General features: G+C 49.2%; 1 protein-coding gene and 1 long non-coding RNA gene across 3 annotated transcripts; one reads left to right on the top strand and one right to left on the bottom strand.

Annotated features, from left to right (window-relative positions):
• Positions 1–594: 594 nt before the first annotated feature.
• Positions 595–12,871, bottom strand: LOC116861805 (T-cell-interacting, activating receptor on myeloid cells protein 1-like). The gene is made up of 11 exons (XM_032848650.1): positions 12,624–12,871; positions 10,670–10,739; positions 10,062–10,097; positions 9,641–9,931; positions 9,069–9,365; positions 4,214–4,258; positions 3,722–3,805; positions 3,592–3,619; positions 3,101–3,162; positions 2,573–2,610; positions 595–1,281 (listed from the first exon to the last, which is right to left on the bottom strand). The coding sequence occupies exons 2-11, from the start codon at positions 10,728–10,730 to the stop codon at positions 1,138–1,140; spliced, it is 1,086 nt and encodes a 361-aa protein (XP_032704541.1). The 5' UTR covers positions 10,731–10,739; positions 12,624–12,871; the 3' UTR covers positions 595–1,137.
• Positions 5,542–13,876, top strand: LOC116861853. 2 transcript variants are annotated; one of them, XR_004381550.1, is made up of 3 exons: positions 5,542–5,557; positions 10,561–10,672; positions 13,582–13,876. It is a non-coding gene; the product is annotated as an uncharacterized LOC116861853 (long non-coding RNA). The 2 variants fall into 2 exon arrangements; XR_004381549.1 differs by lacking the exon at positions 5,542–5,557 and adding an exon at positions 8,976–9,038.
• The last annotated feature ends 9,616 nt before the right edge of the window (positions 13,877–23,492 follow it).

The following is a 23,492-nucleotide window of genomic DNA, read 5'->3' as shown; positions in this document are numbered from 1 at the left end:
CTGGAGACTCTCCTCGGTTCCTGGCCCAGGGGGCTTCTCCAAAACGGGGAGCTCACGTCATCGTGTGAGTGCACAATCCAAGAAGGCAGGAAGGAGCCTGCTGGCCAGGTGGTGGGTGTATCCTTTATCAACACGACTGCTGAAGTGACATCCCGTCTGCTTTGCTGTCTTCTGTCGGTTAGGAGCAAGTCTCCGAAACCAGGGGAGGGGATCACACAGGGGCACAGATACCAGGAGTGAGAATGATTGGAGGTCACAGGCCACAATGGAGGCTCATCAAGCCCACAAACGTGTGTGGGGTTATGGGGGCAGTTCTGCGGAGAGAAGGGAGTGGGAGCAGAAGGGAGGCAGTCAAGAAAGGCAGTGGGCACTTGTGAAGAAGGAAGCAGGAAGTGGGACAGCCCCTCTGGGAAATTGTTCAGAAGTGTCTCATGGCACGAAGCACACACCTGTTCTTTGACCCAGCCGCCCCACTGTGTATAATCCAGGGAAAGGCCTGCGTACGCACCTGTGTATACAAAGACGTAGCTAAGAGCGTTCGTGCAAGCTGACCCACAGAAGCCTCAGCCTGGAAACAACCCAAACGTCCCACCAGAGAAGAGATCAACAAATTGCGGCATGAACACACGATGGAGTAATACTCATCAGTAAAAAGGGAAGGAGGTACAATGCGAGTAACTACATCCGGAATGAACCTCAGAAACAACGTCTTCGCGTGGAAGCAGCCCACGTGGAAGAATGCACGTGGTGTCACGCGTGTGTGTGAGTTCATACGAGGAACGGGCCCAAGTCCTCCAAGGTGATGCACGTCAGAAAAAGGAATGATCTCGGGGGAAGTGTGGTTAGCCAGAGAATGGCACAAAGAAGCCTTCTGGAGTGCTAGAAATACTGTTTTTATTTGGACGGTGGTTATACCCCAGGGGATAGGTAGCGATATCCCATATATATACATATCTTTTTACTTAGCAAAGTTTGTGCAGTTTTCTCTATGCAAATGATGCCTCTCATTTAAAAATAAATACATTTTTAGAAGAAGGAAACAAGTCTTCATTAGAGATTTGAGGAAAGGGATTCCCATTCACCGAGTGCCTCAAGGGTCCTCTTTCCTTCGTCCATCCCCTTGTTGGGGTCTCCTGGCTATGCCTTAAGGGTCGAGTACACACAGGCTTCCAGAGGCTCCTCCGTCTGGCTGGAGGGACCCTTGCTCAGGGCTCTGGTGTTCAGCTCAGCATAAGTCACTCCGTGGGGCTCCTCAGCTCTTGAGACCAGGGCTGCTCTCTCCTGAAGGGAAGCAAGGAGAAGAGGAACCAAGTATTCCTGGGGAGGAGGTTGGTCGTGAAGATTTGGCATTTGCGACAGCAGTGTAGTAGACAGCTGTGTTAGAAAGAGCCTCCTGCTCTTCGAGTCTTGGTGCATTCCCCTACCCTCTGGAAGGTTGGTGGGACCTAAAGGCATGCTTGTGTCCAACAGGATAAGTGAAAAGGGTGGGCTGTCCTGTGCCTTCGTGTCCAAGACTAGGTGACGAAAGACAGGACTTCCCTCTTGTTCCCACCTATTTTCAGGTCGCTTGCTCATGCTGACCGAGCCAGCTGCTGTGTTACGAGCTGTCCTGTGGAAAGGCCCATGTGGCCAGGGTGGTCCCTGGCGGAAAGCCAGTGAGGAACAGACCCCCGCCAGCCACCACCTGAGTGAGTGTGGAAACAAACCCTTTCTTACTGAAGCCTGAACCAGCCCTGGCCAACCCCTTGATCCCAGGCTGTGGGACCCAGTCTGAGCCACACCCAGATTCCTGACCTGCGGACCCTGCTGAGATGTAAGTGTTGTCCTCAGTTGTGTGTTTGGGCTGATTGGTTATGAACCCATAAATAATCCACACAAACAGCCGTCACAGAGAGCATTAATATGAAATGTCCGGAATAGGTCCGTCTTTAGGGACAGAAAGCTAGTGGCGGTCAGGGGCTTGGCAGGGGCAGAGGGGTGGGCATGCGGAGCGCACTTACAGGTGTTTCCTCTGGGGTGATGAGAATGTTCTGGAACTAGATGATGGTGATTCTTGCCCAACATCGTGAATACTCCAACAGTCGCTAAATTGTACTGATTAAATGGTGAATTTTGTGTTATGTGCATTTTGCCACTATTTTTTTAAAAATTGGAGTGTAAATGCCAAAAGCAAGGGCTACTCCAGGCTGTTCTACGTGGCCACTTCACGGTCGGCGGCTGCCGTATTTTCATAAATAGCTTGCATATTTTCATAAATAGCACCTTGTTCCTTTTGCCCAGATGAAGACACAGAGGCTCTGGGCGGGAAGGTCACCGGCCCAGGATTGAAACAGATAGTTTATAATAACAGCAGCGTCAACCCCATGTCATGCGGGGGAAATGTTCCCCGAAAGGACTCGTCATGGGATGCCAGGTCCCCTGGCCAGAGAAGCCACAGAAGATTTCAGACCAGATTCTCCTGGACAGTAGAGCAAGGGTAGGGGTGGAGGAAAGCGGAGGCGAAAACCATTGACAAAGCCGGAGGGAGGGAGTGACGGAGAGCCTGGGACTACGGGTGGAACGGGAGACTTACCGAGGCCAGAGAGCTGCTCGTCATAGCTGCGGACAGATCTGAGGGGGAAACATGGTGCTGTTGCTTCATCCCAGGCTCTGGGGGTTAAGTCTGCACACACACACACCCATTCACACGCCCACTCACCACACATACCCTCATGTGCACACACCTACACCCGTGTGTGCTCTCACACGCACGCACACGCATGTCCACACACGAACACTCAACGCACGCACACACACTCGAGTCATATGCACACAAACGTGCAAACCACACATGTACACGCGCAGCACACATGCACAGCCATACATGCTTACACACGTGTGTTCTCTCGATGCACATGTGTGTGCATGCACACTCCTACACACGTCTGCACATGCATGCTCTTGCACGTGTGCACACACATGTTCACATGCACACAGGCATCCCTGCATGCCTGCACGTGCACACTCACATGCACGCTCAAATGCACATGCTTACGTGAGCACAGGCTGCACACATGGATGCACACAGCACACCTACAAGTACGCACACACGTGTACCCACCACCGCTTTCTTTCTCAGGCTGAGTACAAGTCCGCACTTCTTCAGGTCCCTCAGAGCGGGAGCTAAAGGAGAGAAACCGAGACGCATTGGAGGTAAAGGTAGTTGGAGTGAGACATCAGGATCATTGTGGGTAGGTGGAGGGAGGCGCCAAGCAAGATCATGTGTAAACCAAAGTCCCCCCACTTCCTCCACACTCTAACCCCCCTCCATGGTCCCCACGTTGTTCAGGTGCTCAGCCCAGTCTTGAGAGCTGAGGATGGGAAGTGGTTGGGGTCAGCGTGGTCTGTGAGGTAAGGACCCAAGGAAAGAACGCAGAGTGAGAAGTGGCGGGTGGTCGTAAGAAGAGAGGACATGGAGAGACACTTGGGAGGGTCGCTGGGGCTGGTTGGGGCCACATGAATTGTTGAGGGAAGAGAGAAGGTCCTGAGTAGTCAGGGCAGCAATGGAGGAAGCATTCAGTAGGGCTCATGGGATCCGCTGAGCAGCCCTACCGTTTGGTCACCTTCTCAGGAGCTGCCCCTGGCGACAAAAGAGAGACAGGATCAACCCCGTGGTGTTACTTCCCCATTCTGTTTCTCCCGTTTCCTCCCAAATATTTAGCTGTTGTTTTCCCGAACTCACCACACCGGGTGTATTTGCAGATGAGGAAGGCTCCAAGGAGGACAAGAAAGATGGAGATGACAATGAGGGTGATCCCAGGGGTCCCTGGGGAGAGGCGAGGGGTAAGAGGGCCCGTGGTCTCCTGAGACACATTCTGGTGCCTCAGTGTGTCTACCATTGATCAAGTTCCTACCACGCTCCGGAGAGCTCACTACATTATGTTCATACCTACAGGTCTCCTGGGAGAGAGACAGTGATGCCCACTTTACAGATGCAGAAGCTGAGCATCAGAGGGTTAAAGTACCATTTCCAAAGTGGCCCAGCTAGGGAGGCAGAGCTGTGCCTGTGATCTCCCCACCTCGAAAGACCTTGCACTGAGCCATAGCCTTCAGGCACCACCAGAAGACAGACATCCTCGCGAATTTTCCCAAGGGTGGATGACTCATGGCTTCACAAGGACGTCTCATCCTGCGGGTGGATGAGTGCATGTCCCGGGAAGCTCTGCTCTCTTACCTATTCCTGTTCCCACTGTCTTGGGACGCTTCATTTCAGTTTTATCTAGAAGACAGAATTCTTGAGTCAAGTTTTCAATTTAAACAAATTTAAATAAAATTTCAAACTCTATACGTTATTTACAAAGGCATGCCCATGTAGTAAAAAATATATAAAACCATGCACAGAAATAACACGAACTTCAGGGCAGAAGGTTCTGGAAGGGGGAAAATCATGGGAATAATGTTGAGAAGGAAAAAGGACTCTCTTTTTTAGAATCTTTATTTGTGGGAAAAAAAACAGTTTGGAACAAATACGACAAACTATAAACAAGTCTAACTCCGGGCTGTGAATATGGTACTATCTGTTATTTGATTGTTACTTCTATGAGGCAGTATTTTTCAGATTTCTCAAAAGAAAGGAAATTCTTATCAGGTCTTTGCTGGGTCGTGGGAGGGTTTGCTGAGTTTTGGGTCTATCTAGGGAATAGAACAGAAAGAAAAGGCAAGTGTATTTGGAAATGTCCGGACCCCACTCAGGAAACCCAAGACTCGCGGGTGGCGGGTGTGATAGTGAAATTTCTGTGTCAACTTGACTAGGCTACAGTACCCGGTTACTTGGTCAAATACCAGTCTGGACCGGTTGCCAGGAAGGTGACCCCAGAAACTAATATAATGCTGCATGTTCACTACACTGGAGTTAAAATAAAATAAAAGAAATGCAGTCTTAACTAAAATTCATTTTTAGAAACAGACGTAATTAACACTTAAGTCAGGAGGGTGTAAGTAGAGCAGATTACTCCCCATAATATGGGTGGGCCTCATCCAATCAGTTGAAAGTCTGAAGAGAAAGACCGATCTCCTTTGAGGATGAAGGAATTCTGCTTCCAGCTGCCCCCAGACTCAACATCAGCTCTCTCCCACGTGTCTACCCTGCCGGCCACATGAGTTGCCTGGGGTCGCACAGCTAGTGAGTAGCAGAGCCGGGGTGGGACTCCCGCTAATGGGATGATACTCACCACGTCACTCTTCATTGACTTTACCATCCACAGCTGTGCTGGCTGCGAGTGGACCAAAGCAGACGCAGCACATCCCTGAGACCATCTGAAGACCCCACCTCCTCCCCCAGCCTTGTGCTCCAAAGAAGGCAGCAGGCCTGGGATGTGTGCTCACTCCGGGCCACTGTGTCCTCTGTTCCGGGTGGTATCACCCGCAGCTCTTCACCTCTGTCCTGCGGAGCCACACCGTCAGGACAGTTGGACTCAACCCCCTCCTGTCTACTCACTCTCTCCTCCTGCCCCTGCCAGCTGCCTTCTGCTCTCTCCAAACCAGAGACATCACTGATCTCATTCCAGCTTCAGAGATGGTGAGTAAACCCCACAAGCCATCAGGACCCTAGGGTCTGGCTCTGAAGAAATCGCTGGGAAACTGGAGACAAACCATAGTTTGGAATAAAAGGGAAAAAAACCTGGAACACCACAAGTGACTTTGAAGGAAGGCAACGATGCCAGTATTCTGGTAGGTGGTTTCTGGAACAACTGCTGGTCTGGGGCACATAGTTTAAGTAATCAGAGGCTTCAGGAATTGGAGGAGAGTGTGGTCTCCACCCTCAAAATCCCTGCAGGCACTCTGGTGTCTAGCTGGAGATCAGACAGAGGGTCTGGAGCAGGGTTGCTCGACTTGGGCGCCATCAATTTTCAGGGGCTCTTGGTGGGGAGGGGTCCTGGGCATCCCGGGGTGTTTTGCGGCTTCCATGGTCTCAACCTCCTAGATTCGGGGAGCATCCTCTATCCCCCATCCCCAGCAGTGACCACCAGAAATGCCAAAAGGGCTCATGAAAGGCTCTGGCGAATCCCAGAGGGAAACTCTTGGGCCCCCTTTGCAGTAATCTGTCCCTGCACCTGCATCCAGTCATCTCCGTGCCAAATACCCGCCCTCCCCACCCTCCTGTCTTCCTCAGCCTGTTGCCCTTGGCAACGATTGTCAGGGTTTGAATGGGGGCTGAAGGAACACGGGAAGGGTGGCGAGTGGGCGTGATGACAGCATCCTGGGTCCCTCCCGGTGAGCCGCTCTGTCGCTCATGTACTCAGGCCGGGCAGCCTGTGGATGACCATCACGCAAGAAACTCAGAGGAGCAAGAAGAGAACAAAAAAAGTGATTCACCAGTCGTTGAATACCCCAAAATTATTTAAAATTTCTGCCTTCTGCAGAGAGCAGGTCCAGCCTACCATATTTTTCTTCCAGTTTTGTCTCTTTGAGCGTTGCGTCTTGAAAGACCATCTCCTCTGTGCTTAGTCTTGTCACATGCAACAGAGCTGAGTTAGAGACACAGACGGGCACCGTTGGCCTTTTTAGACCCTGGAAGACCTCAGGAGGTCATGTAATTCTCCACTGATATTTGTGAGTCATTGTAACGGTGAAGATATTTGCCGTCAGCTTTTGCGGGGTGCACACATTCTGTTTCCTGGAAAGCCTCCCACTAGGAGTGCAGCTCTGAGCAGAACTGTTCTGGTATGCAGAGAGAGAAATTCTGGGCGTTCATAATGACAATAATGGGGAAGACTTAGATGACACTTGCCGTCCACCAGACACAGTTTAGAAAGGAGTTAGGTAAATTAACGCCTCAAAATCTCATCCCTGAGGCCCTTGTGTACGTGCTACTATCAATCCCATTCAACAGGGACAGAAGCTGAGGCAGAGGCTAAGTAATCTGTAGGCAGATAGCTTGTTAACGAGCTAAAATTCCAAACGCTTGTAATTATTTGCAAAACAAGAGAGGGTCCACAGCCTTCCAGACAGGGGGGCCATCTACCCAAGTGGCAGGTGCTGTCCCTGGTCAAGTGGCTGTGGTTGTTAGACTGGTCTTCCCTTTCTCCCGATTACCTGACTTCTCCCTGGGGGGGAATGTCCTTCACATTGACCTAGAAGACAACAGAGTAGGTGGGTCTTAGATGCAGGGAAGGGGTCCCTAGGCACATGGAATTCCCTGCCTGGGCTCCGAGGCCTGACCCTGGGGTAGAGAGAAAACTTCTCCTTCACCTGCTGCTGCCCGTGGTCTCCAGATCAGCATCGGGACCTTGGAGTTTTCTTGCTCTGGCCAGGGTTCTGTAATTCTGTAGCAAACAGCTTTGCTAAGCAGACACTCACCCCCATTAGCCATCTTAGTCCCTTTGGGCTGCTCTAATGGCATGCCACAGGCTGGGAGCGCGGCAGGTGAATGAGAGACATCTTTCTCTCACAGATCTGGAGACTAGAAGTCTGAGATCAGGGTGCCAGCATGGTCCACAGGTGGGAGCGGGGCTCTTCTGGGTGGCAGAAGGGGACAAAGGAGCTTCTGGGGTCTCCTTTAATAAGGGCACTAGACCCATCATGAGGGCTCCACACTTATGACCTAAACAGCTCCCAAAGGCCCTGCCTCCAGTGCTGTCCCATTAGGGGTTAGGATTTCAACATGAAACTGTGGAACACACAACTTTTGTGTTCACTGCCCTGTGCTGATATGACTGGTCATCCTTTCAGGACTAGGGAGCTCAGCTCCCAACCAGGAGGAGGCCTGGTTCCTAATGGTCTCTCTTCCTCTCCTTGTCCTGGACAAACTCAGTCATCAAAAATAGCCCTCACGCACAAGGGTCAGGAAACATCCATCTCCCGAACAAACCAGCAGAATCCTTGTGCACTGTCTGTCGCAAGGTAGAACCGTGTGGCCACTCAGAAAAACAGTATGATGGTGGGTCCCCAATGAAGGGAGAGCCATCCTATGATCCAGCAATCCCGTTTCTGCATATACATCTGGAAGAACTGATAGTCACTTGGTGGCCAGGAGGTGACAAGCCAGTAGCCAAATAGGTGGAAAGGACCCAAATATCCATCAGCTGATGACGAAGTAAGTGAAATGTGGTCTGTCCCTAAAATGGGATATTCTCAGCCTCAATAAGGAAGGAAATCTAGCTACATGCTACGGTATGCGTGAGCCTTGAGAATGTATTTTGGAGTGAGAAAGGCCAATCCCAGAAAGACAAGCAGCGTATGGTCCCAGTGATGTGAGGTTCCTGGATTAGTCAGATGCATTGAGACAATGTAGGATGGTGGGAGCCAGGGGCTGGGGGCCGGTGGGTACAGAGAGGCTGTCTGATGGGGACAGAGTTTCAGTTCTGCAAGATGAAAGGCTTTCTGGAGGCAGCTGGTGTAGGTGCACTACTACTGAGCTGTGCACTTGAAAATAAGGTGGTAACTGTTACATTATGCACTTTTGCCATAACTTGTAAAAAATCCGGCGTCTTGAAAGAAAGGGCTTGGCAGGAAGAGAAAAATTCGACTCAGCTAAGCTAAAAGGCGGGAGTGCTGGAATCCCAATGAAAATGGAACACAGATCTTCCTGGAGTCTGCGAGTCCTTCTCAAGAAGATGCTCCTGGGCTCTGTTATTCTCTCCCTCCTCCTCTGCCTTTTTGCTAGAATCTCCACCCACATAACCCCAGGAGGTGTCATTCACACTTTAGTCTAAATGAATTGTGCCCTGCCCAGGAGATGTGTGATGGTTTTGTGGCTACATCTTATTTGCCTAGGGGGGGTCAATTACTGCAGATCTCCCCTCACCCCGAAGGCTGCTCCCCCCACCCAGAGCACATGTGGCCACCTACAGTGGGAAGCCCCCACCCAGTCTCCTCTTATGTGATTCTCCACCTTCTGTGCTCCGTCTTGGCAGAAGATCCTCTATACTGTACGGCAGAATCCCGGCCCTCCCTTGGTTCTTCCTCAACATTTCTCCAAGCCGCAGAGTCTCGTGGAGACAGACTGTGCCCACACCGCACTCCCTCGGGTCCCAGCATCTCAGCGGCAGGTAATCCAGGTACGGTCCACCTGGCAGTACAAACCTCACCTGTCACCCGGATCTCCAGATGATCACTGGGCTTGGAAGCCCAGAAAGGTGCGGTGGTCTGGAAGTACACACAACTGTAGTTCCCGGTGTCACCAGCTGTCGCATTCTGGAGGGAGAAGTCTGTCTCCTTCTCTACTGGACCCTCGAGCTGAACGGGCCCTGCTGCTCCTGCCTTCAGTAGAGCAAACATTATAGTCTCGTAAACATTGGCTGCCGTCTGGCACCTCAGGGTCACGGTGTCTCCTGCGGTCACCTCACCCCTTTGGTGGGCTTGCAGGGAAGGTTTAGGAAAATTTCCTGGAAGAGAAGGAGGGCTCCAAGGTCATGGGGAGAAGCCCGGCGTCCTCCACCCACCCTTGTTCTCCTAACAGGGGTTCCTGCCACGTCGGGGAAGTGACAGATCCCTGATCTCACCCTCTTTCCACTCTGACAGCGGGAAGGCGATTTCCCTTTCAAGCCCTGGCTCTTTCTGTTCTGTGTCTCTCCGTCTCCCCTTGCCCCCTCCCTCCCTCGGTTCCTCCCCCACACCTGTCCCTGCAAGACCCTGTGTCCCTCCGAGGCACCCTCCTCACCTGTCACCAGTAGCAGGAGGACGTCACTGGGCTGTGAACGTGTGCGTGGGGCCCCCCGTCTGTAGTACTCACAGGTGTACTCTCCAGCATTGCTGAATTGTAGGTCAGTGAGGTGAAATTCAGCCGGCCCATCTGTGGAAATCCATGATTGCCCAGAGTCCAAAGGAACTTTTCCCTTTCTGAGAACAAAGTTGACATTCTTGGTAGAAGTCTGGCATTGCAGCGTCACATTACTCCAGCGAGGCATCACCGAGCTGGGCCAGGCCCTGAGGGAGGGCTTGGGAAGGGACTCTGGAAGGAAGCAGAGATCAGGATGGGGTTTGGTGCCCTTGACTGCTCCTGGGAAACCCCTTGAAGGAAAGAGCAGTGATACGGGGAGTTTGGAGTAAAGGAGAAGGAGGGTCTGTCTGAGGGATCTCACCGTTGGTCCCCCTGCTTCCTTGGCCAGCACACAGCCCTGCAAGAGAACCGTCCATGAGACACGAGCACTCGCCCGGAGCCCATCCCGCGGGGCCTCCCGGGGGCTGCCGCTGAGAAGGGACCCCTGTCATCACACTCAGCAGCAGTCCCAGCCTCCTGCCAGAGAACCCATCTAGCATGAGTGCTGGTTTGCCCTTAGGTTAATTTCCTGGGGCTGCTGGTGTCTCAAGTTGTCACAAGTTTAGTGGCTTGTGAAAACACGGATTTCTCATCTTGCTGTTCCGTGGGTTAGGAAAGCCAACAACACAGGTCCCACTGGCTCCAACCAGGGTATCTTCAGGGCTGCGTTCCTTCTGGGGGCTTTAGATGACAACCCATTTCCTGGCCTTCTCCAGCTTCTAGAGATGCCCACACCTCTTGGTGGCACCCTCTGCCTCTGCCTCTACAAGTAGCAGTGGTTGGTGCATTGACACCCTCTTCTGCCTCTTTCGCTGCTCTAGGGACCCTGTGGTTACACTGTGACCACCCAGATAATCCGGAAGAAGCCTCCTCCTTTAAGACCAGCTGATAAGCAACTTCAGTTCCACCCGCCACCTTGCATTTCCTTACGTGGTAAGTTCCAGAAATGATGAGTTCCCAAATTTCTCTCTGAACGCAGCAGCATAACCATCTGAGTCAACTGAGGGTGGGGGAAAGGGGTGGTGAGATCCCTGCCCTATGAGAAGGGACAGCTAGCTGCTGAGAACTCAGTCCTTTGCGTGGAGAAGCTTCTGTCTGCCCCTGGGGAATGGCCTAAATGCATTCCTGATGTTAGGTTTGGCCATGAGTCAATCTCAAAAATCTAAGATTGGTATTACCTGGAAGGGTGAGGTGCATGTCCCCACCTTTCCCCTCTGGTGGCCTTACTTTCAGATCTAGACCAAACATCCTAAGTGAGATCTACAGTGTTTGTCTTTCTCTGCCAGCCTTGTTTCACTTCGGGTCACACCCTCAAGGTCCATCCATGTTGTCACAAATGGCAGGATTTCCTTCCTCCTCATAGCTGGATTTATATCCCATTTTACATACAGACCACATCTTCTGTAACCGTCTGTCCGTGGGTGGACACTGAGGTCATTTCCATGTCTTGGCTGCTGTGAATAACGCTGAAGTGAACATGGGGACACAGACCTCCCTTCAATTTCCTCTTTTCATTTCCTTTAGATATATAACCCCAAAGTGGGGCTGATGATCATATGGCAGTTCTACTTTTAGCTTTTTAAAAAAATATTATTAGAGAGAGACAGCATGAGCACACAGGGGAGGGGCAGAGGGAGAGAGAGAATCCCAAGCAGGCTCTGCGCTCAGTGAGGACCTGACCTGGGACTCAGTCTCATGACCCTGGGATCATGACCTGAGCCAAAATCACAAGTCAGATCCCCAACCAACTGAGCCACCCAGGCACCCCCACTTTGAACTTTTTAAGGAACCTCCATACTGTCTTCTGCAGGGGCTGCACCAGTTTTCATCCCCACCACCAGTGCACGAGTCCCTATTCCCCACATCCTCACCAACATGTCTTGTCTCATGGCTTCTTGGTGAGAGCCATCCTGACAGGTGTCGGATGGTAAGTAACGAAGACCACGCAAACCACAGAGCCTGTCTATGAGGCCCTCTACAGGAGAAGGTTGCCAGCACCCACTAAGATCACTGGATCCACGGTTCATTTACTTTCTTGAGGTTTTTCTAATCATGACTCCCTTCATCCACCCTCCAGACATTTCCACCCCCATGTCCCCAAAATAGGACCTTTTTGATTCCTTCATACGGACCAGTGGAAAACTATGGTCTTTGGCACTGTGCGGACCAGAATTTGAATTCACCTTCTCTGCTTAGAACCAGAGTGACCGTGGCACATACGTCAGCTGTGACTATCAGATTCCTTGAATGCAGTATGGTCAAGAGAACTATTAGGGAGACTTTTTCTAAGAGATGGAAGGTGACTTCAGGTCATACAATGATGGGAGAGGAAGGGTCACTGAGCCTGTGTGAGAAAGTCTCTCTTCTCTGTTCCTTGGCTCTCTCTCGGATCCCATGGAAGAATATCACAGCCGGCTGCTTGATGGAAGCTGGCTTCCCGGAATCACTGCCTCCTCTCAGAAACAGGACCCGGGAAACCATGGACCAGAGGTGATCAGGGTCTGTTTTTGATGAGGGACACTGATTTTCCACTAATAGAAGTATTTTACAGGTTTTCTTTTAAAATAGAGTTGAGTACAAAAACAATAATATAAAAACCTGGGAACTTTGAAGAGGAAGATCACATGGGAAAGAATACAGCGGTCACGTACATAGAGGAAAATGTCATGGGGGAGGTTCAGGGATGACTGAGTTTGGGGAAACAGGAGAATGTGTATAAAGCACCCAACAGCCCCCTTGCACCTAATTTGCATTCAGGGAATGGAAGGTTCTAGTCTGTGTTTATTCACCCCACGCCATTACCCACCCCACAAGCTCCACCAACTCCAGCTGCTACTGCAGCCCAGCCCCACCCCTCCAGTAGCCGCCCTCCGGGACGACATACCAGTGCAGAGCAGCGCCAGCAGCTGGGGCATCATGGCGGCACCCACAAGCCTCTTCCAAGGATCTTCCGTCCGTCTTTTTGTCGGTGAGAAGCCAAGATGTTGTCTTGACTCCAGGACGTGCAGGAACAGCTTTGCCCCTGGTGTTTCAATCCTCCACTCTGCACACCCCGTTTCTGTCTTCTAGGCTCTATCCGGAAATGACTGTTGCAACACGCTCTCAAGCCACTTCCCACGGGTTTGACACACTGAGTCCTCCCAACAGCGCAGAAGTCAGTCACCCACTTCTAGGGCATAGCCATGAATATGCAAAACATGGGAGATGGGGCCGGTGGGACCCCAATCACCATCCTCCCCTTCTGCACGGTGACAGCAAATACCTGGGCTCCCAGGGATCCAAAGTAAGAACCACATTTCTCTCGGGGCCCTGGGTGGCTGAGTAAGTTGGGCATCTCACTCTTGGGTGCAGCTCAGGTTGTGATCTCAGGGTTGTGAGATGGAGCCCTGTGTTGGGCTCTGCACTCAGTAGGGAGTCTGATTCTCTCTCTCCCTCTTCCTGTGCCCACGCCTTCAAATCAATCTTAAAACAACAACAACAACAACAATAATTCTCTCCCTCAGGAAACCGGGGGCCCTTTTGGTCACAGGATGTGAGCCAAGTGACGTGCACAACTTCTGGGTAATGTCCCAGGGACACTGAGGGCAGGAATGGGGTCAGAGCTGAGGGCAAAGAGGTGGGAAGTCATAGGGCATCAGGGAGCGGTGGGGATCCAGGAGAATGTGGCAACAGGCCCTATAAAAAGAAGGTAAGACAGAAGAACCCTCACTGGCAGGCAGCATGGCAGAAAAGGAAACTGAAGAAGAGAAATGTCTGCGGTGGTTTGTAAGTGGTTTGTCGTGGGGACACGATGGGAACTATCTCCTCCGTGAAATCTCTTCTGTGAAATCCCCTGTCATTAGATCTCGGGTGGAAGGAGGCTCTTCAGGAGAACTCGAGGAGCTGTGTTCTGCATCTAGTGGAGGTGTAGACAGTGAGAGACAACCCAGACAGCGGACCCAGGCGACGGGCAGGGGCTGATGTGCACGTGGAAAATTCTAGAAGGTAAATCTAGTTTATTTAAAGTGTTTTTCTCTGAGTAGTAGAATCGTGCTCGATATTTTTTTGTTCCTTTTGTTTATATGTGCTTTCTAAATTGGCTGAAACTGATAAGTTAATTTTACCCCCTTAGATGTTATTGAAATTTAAGCCTTTAGAAATTTTAAGTGAGGTGCTGTGGGATGAAAAAACTCAAAGTTTAAAAAAGAATTCTTGTGAAGCTTAGAATCTGGGACTGCTGAATTTAGGGACAGATACAAGAACTTCCACAGAACCATGCAGATGGGGCAGACATATCTCTTCCCAAAACCTCACTGAAAGACCGTAAAGGGATTCATTAGGAGGGCAAAAGCTAAGAAGGAAGAAAGGGAATGAGGAAGGAGCAAATGTAGGACAAGAAATGTTGATACAATTACAGGAACTGGAAAAGAAGCAGGTGCATGCCTTCCGTGGGGCACCAAAAAGCAAAGTCACAACCCCTGACTCTGGGGCTTCACTACAGCTCAAAAAACGGAATTAAATTAATCACCATCTAGCAATTCCGCTTCTGAGCGTATATTCAGAAGGATTGAAAGTAGAGTCTTAAAGAGATACTTCTCCATCTGTTCGCAGTAGACGAGGTAGAGACAACCCAAGTGTCCATTGACGAATAAACGGACAAACAAAATGTGGTCCATACACACAATGGAATATTATTCAGCCTCTGGAAGGAAAGGCATTCTGACACCTGCCACAATGGGGGTGACCCTCAAGGACATTATGTTCAACGAAATGAGTCAGACACAAAAAGACAAACGAGTCCCTTCAATGAGGTCCGTAGAGCAGTCAGATTCATAGAGACAGAAGGTGGACGGTGGAACCGGGGGTTGAGGGAGGGGAGGGGGAGGCGTGGTTTGATGGGCACAGAGTTCTAGCTGTGCAGCACGAGGAGATCTGTGGACGGCGGTGGTGGCTGCCCAACGGGGTGAATGTACTTAGCGTCATGGACCCATGCATTTAAACATGGCTGAGATGGTGCACGTTCTGTGTAGTTTGTTTGTTTGTTTGTTTTTTAAGATTTATTTATTTATTTATTTATTTGACAGAGAGAGAGAGAGAGATCACAAGTAGGCAGAGCGGCAGGCAGAGAGAGAGGGAGAAGCAGGCTCCCCGATGAGCAGGGAGCCTGATATGGGGCTTGATCCCAAGACCCTGGGATCATGACCTAAGCTGAAGGCAGACGCTTAACCCACTGAGCCACCCAGGTGCCCCCATGTTATGTGTAGTTTACAGCAGTGTTTAAAAAGGAAAATTTCCAGGAGCCTGGCTGGCTTAGTGGGTTAAACGTCTGCCTTCAGCTCAGATCATGATCTCAGGGTCCTGGGATCGAGTCCCATATTGGGCTCTCTGCTCAGTGGAGAGCCTGCTTCTCCCTCTCCCTCTGCCTCTCCCCTGCTCATGTGTTCAGGCGTACTCGCTCTCTCAAATTAAAAAAAAAAAAATCTTAAAAAAAAAAAAAGAAAAAAAATGGACTTGCACCAGGTTATGGTTGCCTTTCGGGGTAGAGGGGAAATGGATCAGGGCCGTGCTTATGCCTGATAGAAGATTTTGTTGCTTTGGCTATTTTGGGGTCTTTGTGGTTCCATTTAAATTTTAGTATTATTTGTTCTGGTTCTGTGAAAAATGCTTTGATATTTTGATAGGGATCACGTTGAGTCTATAGATTGCTTTGGGTACTATGGGCATTTTATCAATATCAATTCTTGTCATCCACAAGCGTGGAATGCCTTTCCGTTCCTTCAATTTCTTTCATCAGTGTTTTACAGTTTTCTGTGTACAGGACTTTCACCTCCTTGGTTAAATTTATTCCTAGGTATTTTATTCTTTCTGGCGCAATTCTGATTGGATTGCTTTCTTAGTTTTCTCTTTCTGCTACTTCATTATTAATGTATATAGAAATGCTACCAATCTCTGGATGTTAATTTTATATCCTGCAACTTTTCTGAATTCATTTATTCCTTCTAGTAAGTTTGGTGGGTTTTTTAAAGAAATTTTTTAAAAGATTTCATTTATTTATTTGACAGAGAGAGATCACAAGTAAGCAGAGAGGCAGGCAGAGAGAGGGGAAGCAGGCTCCCTGCTGAGCAGAGAGCCTGATGCGGGGCTCGATCCCAGGACCCTGAGACCATGACCTGAGCTGAAGATAGAGGCTTAACCCACTGAGCCACCCAGGCGCCCAAGTTTGGTGGGTTTTTTTGTTTTGTTTTGTTTTGTTTTTTGGGTTTTGTTTTTTTTTTTGGTGGAGTCTTTAGGGTTTTCTTTTCTTTTTTTTTTAATATTTTATTTATTTATTTGACAGACAGAGATCACAAGTAGGCAGAAAGGCAGGCAGAGAGAGAGGAGGAAGCAGGCTCCCCGCTGAGCAGAGAGCCCGATGCGGGGCCCGATCCCAACACCCTGGGATCATGACCTGAGCCGAAGGCAGAGGCTTTAACCCACTGAGCCACCCAGGTGCCCCGCCCGTCTTTAGGGTTTTCTATGGGCAATATCATGTCATCTGCAAATAGTGAAAATATTACTTCTTTCTTACCAGTTAGATGTCTCTTACTTCTTTTTCTTGTCTGATTGCTGTAGCTAGGACTTCTAGGACAATTTGAATAAAAGTGGTGGGAATGGACATCCTTGTCTTGTTTCTTATCTAAGAGACCTGAAACCATAAAAATCTTAGGAAACAACACAGACAGTAATTTCCCTGACATCAGTCATAGCAGCATCTTTCTAGATATGCCTCCTAAGGCAAAAGGAAAAAGGCTAAAATAAAGTATGGAGACTACATCAAAACAAAGAGTTTTTGCACAGCAAAGGAAACCATCAACAAGACAGAAAAGCAACCTACTAAATGGGAGAAAATATTTGCAAATGATATACCTGATAAGAAGTTAATACTCAAAGTATATGAAGAACTTATACAACACAACACCAGAAAAAAACACAAACAATCCAATTAAAAAATGGACAGATGATCTGAATCGATGTTCTTCCAAAGAAGATATAACAGTGGCCAACCCACACATGAAAAGACGAGCAGCATCAACATCAGTAGAGAAATGCAAACCAAAACCACGATGAGGTGCCTGTCTGAATGGTTACAATTAAAAAAATGTTTTTATCTCCTCTCCCTCATATCAGGGAGGTGACTCTTAATCTCACAAAACAAACTGAGGTTAATGGGGGGAGGAGGGTTGGGAGAGGGGGGGTTGGGTTATGGACATTGGGGAGGGTATGTGCTATGGTGAGTGCTGTGAAGTGTGTAAACCTGGCGGTTTACAGACCTGTACCCCTGGGGATAAAAATATATTATATGTTTATAAAAAATAAAAAATAAATATTAAAAAAATGTTTTTAAATGAAACAAGATATAAAAGTATGGACAAGGGTAGAGAAAAGAGAGCCCTCTTGCACTGTTGGCGGGAATGCAAACTAGTGCAGCCATAATATGGAGGGTCCTCAAAAAATTAAACATAGAAATACCTTATGATCCAATAATTCCACGACTGGGTGTTTATGCAAGAAAACGAAAACTCTAATTCGAAGAGACATATACACCCTTATGTTTATTGCAGCATTATTTTCAACAGTCAAGATATGGAAGCAACCTAACTGTCCATCAATAGACGAATGGATAAAGAAGTCACACACACGCACACACACACACACATACGAATATTATGCAGCCATAAAGAGGGTGAGATCTTGTCATTTGCAACAACATGGGTGGACCTAGAGGGTATTATGCTAGGTATCTGACCTAGGGTGAAGTAGGTCAGACTGAGAAAGACAAATACTGTATGATTTCATTCATATGTGAAATCCAACTAAAAAACAAGTGGCTAAACAAAAAGCAGAATCAAACCTAATAACACAGAAAACAAGTGGATGGTCGCCAGAAAGAAAGGGAGGGGGTAGGGATGGGTAAAATGGGTGAAGGGGAGAGGGAGATACAGGCTTCCAACCACAGAATGAATGAGTCACAGGAATAAAAGGGAGAGAACAGGGAATGTATCCCTGATAGTGTGGTAGTGCTGCATGGAGATGGACGGCAGCTACACGTGTGGTGAGCACAGCGTAACAGAGAGAGAAGCCGCGTCACTCTGTTGTGCACCTGAAAACGATAGTGTCAACCATACTAAAAAATAACTTTAAATAATAGTCAGGAGCTATATATAGTGTGTACATATATATGTGTATGTGTATATATACACACACATATACACACGCATATGCACACACACATATATATACACGTACACATATATATGTGATGTCCATTCCCACCACTTTCATTCAACATTGTGCTAGAAGTCCTAGCCACAGCAATCAGACAAAGAAGTAATATATAGTAGCTATAAAGCAATAGTTAAATTTTACTGAGTGACTTCTCTTATGAACTCATCTTTTTGATCCCCCAATTTTTCAGTACACAGCTATCTTTTTCAGATGAGAATCTTTTTAAAAAATATGTAACCATCAAAGCAGTATCATCCCAGGAAAACTAACAGTCCTTCCTTGATATCATCTAATGTCCCGCCAGGATCCAAATGTCCTCAATCATATCAAATACACTCTTTTTGTCAGTTTTCTTTTAAAAATCAGGTTTCAAATCTGTGAACTACAAGTCTACAAACTGTATTTGAGAGATATGCTAATTTAAATAAGACAACATTTTCAATCTCTTTGTGAAAATAAGAAACCAAGCACATGGTAGGTTTTTATGAATTTCACACCATTCCTTTGGGAGACAAGCGCCATGCCCCTGAGATGATTGTCTTGACAGGGCTTACTTGTCTTTCCATTTAGTGATACAGAAAAATCAACAAGGCAATGGATTATCAAGGATAGAAACCAACTATAATGACAGGCGTTTCTTTGACGGTGATTTTTAAAAGACGTGGTGACAATTTTTAAAGTCTTGAGACTCTTATAAGACTCTTGTTTAAATATCACTTCTGTGCATAGATTTATTTCAACAGAGAAGAGTTTAGTAAAAGTCATGAATGAATATTTACATCATTCTACTTGCATCAGGGAACAAAAGTGATACTTTGGGCAAAGCTTTCACCTTCATACCTAACCAGACTGACTGATGAATTTCAAGCAGGCTCCACACCCAGCATGGAGTCCAGCACGGGGATCTCACTGCCCTGAGATCAAGAGTCAGATGCTTAACCAACTGAGCCATCCAGGTGTCCCTAACCAGATTTCTTAAATAATCTTCATCACATTACATTATTCCATTACAGAGGCATGATTGATTAAATTATTGGCCATTGAGTGACTCACTCAATATCCAGCCTTTTCCCCTCTACCCAGAAATGGGGCTGGTGCTAAAGTTTCCAAGCTTCTAGTCGCATGGCTGGCCTTTCTGACGACCAGCCCCCATCCCGAAGGTACCTAGAGGCTCATCAAGAGTGGCCTCCTTTGCACAAAAAATGCTCCCGTCACTGAGGAAATAAGGGGTTTAGGAGCTCTGTGCCAGGAACCAGAAACAAAGGCCACTGAATCACAAGAGCGCAATCTAGACTGTGGCTAAGTATGCTTGTCTTCTGCCTCTCGTCTGAGGGGAACAGGGCAGAAAGCGCCTCAGCTCACTGGAACCTGAGAAGCAACTCGAAGGCATGTGGCGCAAGTCTCCCTGGGGAAATAAGGTGAGCGGGACAAGGGCTCCCAGCAGCTCCCCACCAGCCTGTAGTCTTCTCATGTTCCAGGAGGATCCCAAGGCACTGTGCCCAGACTCGGAGTAGCTGCAGGGCCAGCGTCTGACTCTGCGGACATGGGAAGTGTTTCCAGGATCCCATAGCAGAGCCTCCCCACCCCTTTCCCACAGCATGAACTTTCCATAATTCTTTAAAAATAAGCAGGGGATACAGGATCTCCAGATGGATGCTGTTACTGGCTAAATGTCGGGGTCTCCCCAAAATTCTTGTGATCAAGCCCCTAGCCCCCAATGTGCTGGTATTAAGAGGTGGGACCTTTGGGAGGTGATTAGGTTTAGATGACATAATGGGGGTGGAGACCATATGGTTGAGATTAGTGTCCTACTTAAAAGAAGAGACATGAGAGAAACCTTGGGTCTCTTTCTCTCCCTCCTTCCCTCTCCTCTTCTCTTCTCTCCTCTTCTCTCTCTCTCTCTCTCCCTCTCTCCCCCTGCCTTGTGAGAACACAAGAGGCCACCTGCCAGCCAGGGAGAGGGCTTTCACAAGAACCATGCTGGCCCTCTGGTCTCGGACATCCCAGCCTCCAGAACAGTGAGAAGTAAGTTTCTGTTGTTCCAGCCACCCAGTGAATGGTATTTTTTAAAAGCCCGAGTTGACCGAGACAGGTGGACAAAAAGATGGTGGCATCGATGGGCTCCTGGGAGGAGTGCCTGGAGTCCGGTGGGGCAGGGAGACTGTAGTAGAAACAGCTGGCTGGGGCCCGGGTTCATCCTGGTCCCTCAGGCATGCAGACCAATGGAGCAGCCGCCATCTCCAACATTGCTGGTCACTGTGTCCAGGAGAGGAGGGAGCACAGAGTGGGGAGGAGGGAGCCCTTACGGTGACATGCTCCAGCTCGGAAGCGACATGGGTCACTGCCAGTCACAACTCAGTGTCCAGCCGGAATAGAGGAGGATGGCTACATTCCCCTGAAGCGCCTGTTAGGGCATTCAGGGATTTCGGTGGGGGGGGGGGAAGGTGTGACCACAAGGTGGTAGTATCACACTGCTTCCCCTCTCTCCCCCACCCCCCCCCACCGCTGTCCCTCCTCCGCAGGGGGCCTCTGCACCTGCTGGGCTTCCAGCACCTTCACCTATAGTGAAGTCTGCTCAACTTTCAGATCTCACCTCTACATTTCAGCAAAGCAATCCGAGATCTCTGAGATGAGATCAGATCCTCGATGACAGGCTTTCAAATCTCCCTCTTCTTTCTTGCTATAGCCATACTGATGGAGACGGTTCACAGGTTCCTAGAACCCAAGTTCCCTTCTTCCTTTTTTTTTTTTTTTAAGAAAAAAGATTTTATTTATTCATTTGACAGAGGGAGAGATCACAAGTAGGCAGAGCAACAGGCAGAGAGAGGAGGGGAAGCAGGCTCTCCGCCCAGCAGAGAGCCCGATGCGGAGCTTGATCCCAGGACCCTGAGATCATGACCTGGGCCGAAGGCAGAGGCTTAACCCACTGAGCCACCCTGGCGCCCCTCCTTCCTTTAAGTAGCAGGAGCCCCCCCATTTTTAGAAGGGCACACGCTAGAGCCCAGCCACTTTTGCAGCTAGACCTGGCCGTGGAACTGAGTTCTGGCCAATGGGATGAGGGCAGAAGACACATGTTCAAATCTGGGGTCCTGCTCTTTAAAAATGACCGTGTGATCTCTCTCTTTCTCGCTCTGTCTCTCTCTCACTCTTCCTTCATGCTGGCTCAGAACCATGCATGAAAACCATGTGTTGACAAAAGCAGAGCCGTTATAATGGCCCTAGGCTGTTTCAACTGCATACTGTTAAGTGAGAGAGAAATGTTTTTAAAGATTTTTTATTTATTTACTTGACAGAGAGAAGGAGCACAAGCAGGGGGAGAGGCAGGCACAGAAGAAGCAGGCTCCCTGCCGAACAGGGAGCCCAACGTGGGGCTCGATCCCAGGACCCTGGAATCATGACCCAAGCCGAAGGCACATAACTAACTGAGCCACCCAGGCGCCCTGAGAAATAAAATCACATGGTTTTTTCCTTGGAGGGGGTCTGTTTGTTACAGCCACTCGAAGTGTTCCCTAATCAATACGGTGTGTAGCAATTCGGTTAAAGCTTCTCCCCCCGAGCTTCAGGCTTATGCCTGCCGCCAGCACAGCGCCCAGCCTGTGGTGAGCATTGGACAGATGTGTGCAAGTGGATGAGTGGGAACTTGGGGGGACAAGCAGAGTTGGGGACAGAAAGGGAAATCCTAAGGGCGAACATGCCTGGGTTTGTGGGAAGAGGAAAGAGGTTCCCTTGAAGCTGACGGTATTAGTTTTGCTCTTGCTGTCATGACAAAGGGTCACAAAGTAGTGGCCTAAACATAAATTTTTTATCCTTGTGTTCTGGAGGTCCGAAATGGGTTGAGAGGCTGCATTCCTTCTGGAGGCTCTAGGGCAGAATCCACTTCCTCGACTTTTCCAGATTTGGAGGAGCCTGCGTTCCTTGGCTCGTGACCCTGCATCATGCTGACCTCTGCTTCCGGGTCTACATTCGCTTCCCTGACTCGGATCCCTTCCCTCTTACAAATAAGGACCCTTGTGGCTGCATGGGACCTAAATGATCTGGGATAACCCCACTCCCACTGCCACCTCATGATGCTGTATTTCATCACAACTGTGAGGACCCTTTGGCCACTACAACATTTTCCCAGATTCCAGGAATTGGGACATCACGTGTGGGGGTGGCGGGGGACCTCATTCTGCCCAAGGCACAAGGCCAAAGGTACGGAGCTCACTCGGGTCACCTGCAGCATGCTGAGCTCCGCAGGCCATACTGCGAGGCCCCGGACACACCTGGTCCCTCTTGGGAGGAGGGAGAGAGAGGATCGTCTGGGAGAGAGAGGATCCAAATACAGTTCGGGTCCGATAGGGCTCTGTGAGAACACACTTGAGCCGGGCAGCAGTCTGCAGTGGAGACAGCATCCAGTCTGAGACCAGAAGGAGGGGCGTGCTGGTGCAGGCGTGAGCGTGTAGAAAGGAGAGCTGGTAGCAGGTCTGTCACAAGGGCCTTATGAGCACCCTGGGAGTGATGAGCATTTGTGGGTGACAAAAGGAATCACGGCCTGGGGGCACCTGGGTGGTGCGGTCAGGAAGGCATCCGACTCTCGGTTCTGGCTCAGGTTGGGATCTCAGGGTTGTTGTGGGATCAAGCCCCACATGGGGTTCTCCACGCTCAGTGGGAGTCGGCTTGAGATTCTCTCCCTCTCTCCCTGCCCCTCCCCCTCTCTAAAATAAATAAATCTTTAAAAAAAAGAGAGAGAGAAAAAGGAACCACTGCCTCAAGAACAGTAAATTGCTTTGCAATAGTTAAATGTGATAATATTCCCCTTTCTCTTCCTCATTCAAGAGTGGAAGTGACGGGGGCACCTGGGTGGCTCAGCAGGCGGGGCAGCCGACTCTTGGTTTCTGCTCAGGTTGTGATCTCAGGGTCCTGGGATGAAGCCCCACGTCAGTCTCCACGCCCAGTGGGGAGTCTACTTGAGGATTTTCTCTCCCTCTTCCTCTGCGCCTCGCCATGCTCTCATGTGCTCTCTCTATCTCCAAAATAAATAAATAGGGACTTCTGGGTGGCTCAGTTAGTGAAGCGTCTGCCTTGGGCTCAGGTCATGATCCCAGGGTCCCGGGATCGAGCTCCGCATTGGGCTCCCTGCTCAGCAGGAGTCCTGCTTCTCCCTCTCCCTGTGCAGCTCCCCCCACTACGTTTGCTGCTTCTCTCTCTCTCTCTCAAACAAATGAATAAGATCTTTAAATAAATAAATCTTTAAAAATAAAAATAATATTCTATCAATATTATCTGTCAATAATATTATGTTTTTCATCCGGCTAGCCTTGATTCCTTTCTCATCTTCATACACACATTTTCCACCTCAGACTACTTCTCACCACTCAACACTCATGTGTTCCTTTCCTGATTTATGCCTACATTTGGGGCACACAGCCTCTTCTGTTGTTATTAAATTTTCCAACTCCCCCTCCCCTTCTGCCCAGTGAAGAAGAAATCTTCAGGCTCATTGGATAAATAAATGCATAGGTTGGTT

Source organism: Lontra canadensis, unplaced genomic scaffold (genome assembly GCF_010015895.1).
Source record: "Lontra canadensis isolate GAN:19392208 unplaced genomic scaffold, GSC_riverotter_1.0 scaffold206, whole genome shotgun sequence".
Classification (NCBI taxonomy): Eukaryota; Metazoa; Chordata; class Mammalia; order Carnivora; family Mustelidae; genus Lontra; species Lontra canadensis.
Note: the sequence above shows the minus strand (reverse complement) of the source record. Positions and strands in the feature narration are given on the sequence as shown.

Bases quoted from the DNA above. Each gene is read 5' to 3' on its own strand.
- LOC116861805 (XM_032848650.1), bottom strand. From the start codon at position 10,730: ATGGTTATGCTGCTGCGTTCAGAGAGAAATTTGGGAACTCATCATTTC. The intron at 10,098-10,669 runs GTAAGGAAATGC...GTTCTCTTGCAG, and splicing joins TCATTTCTGGAACTTACCAC to GGCTGTGTGCTGGCCAAGGA. The intron at 3,163-3,591 runs GTAGGGCTGCTC...TCTCTCCTTTAG, and splicing joins CCTGAGAAGGTGACCAAACG to CTCCCGCTCTGAGGGACCTG.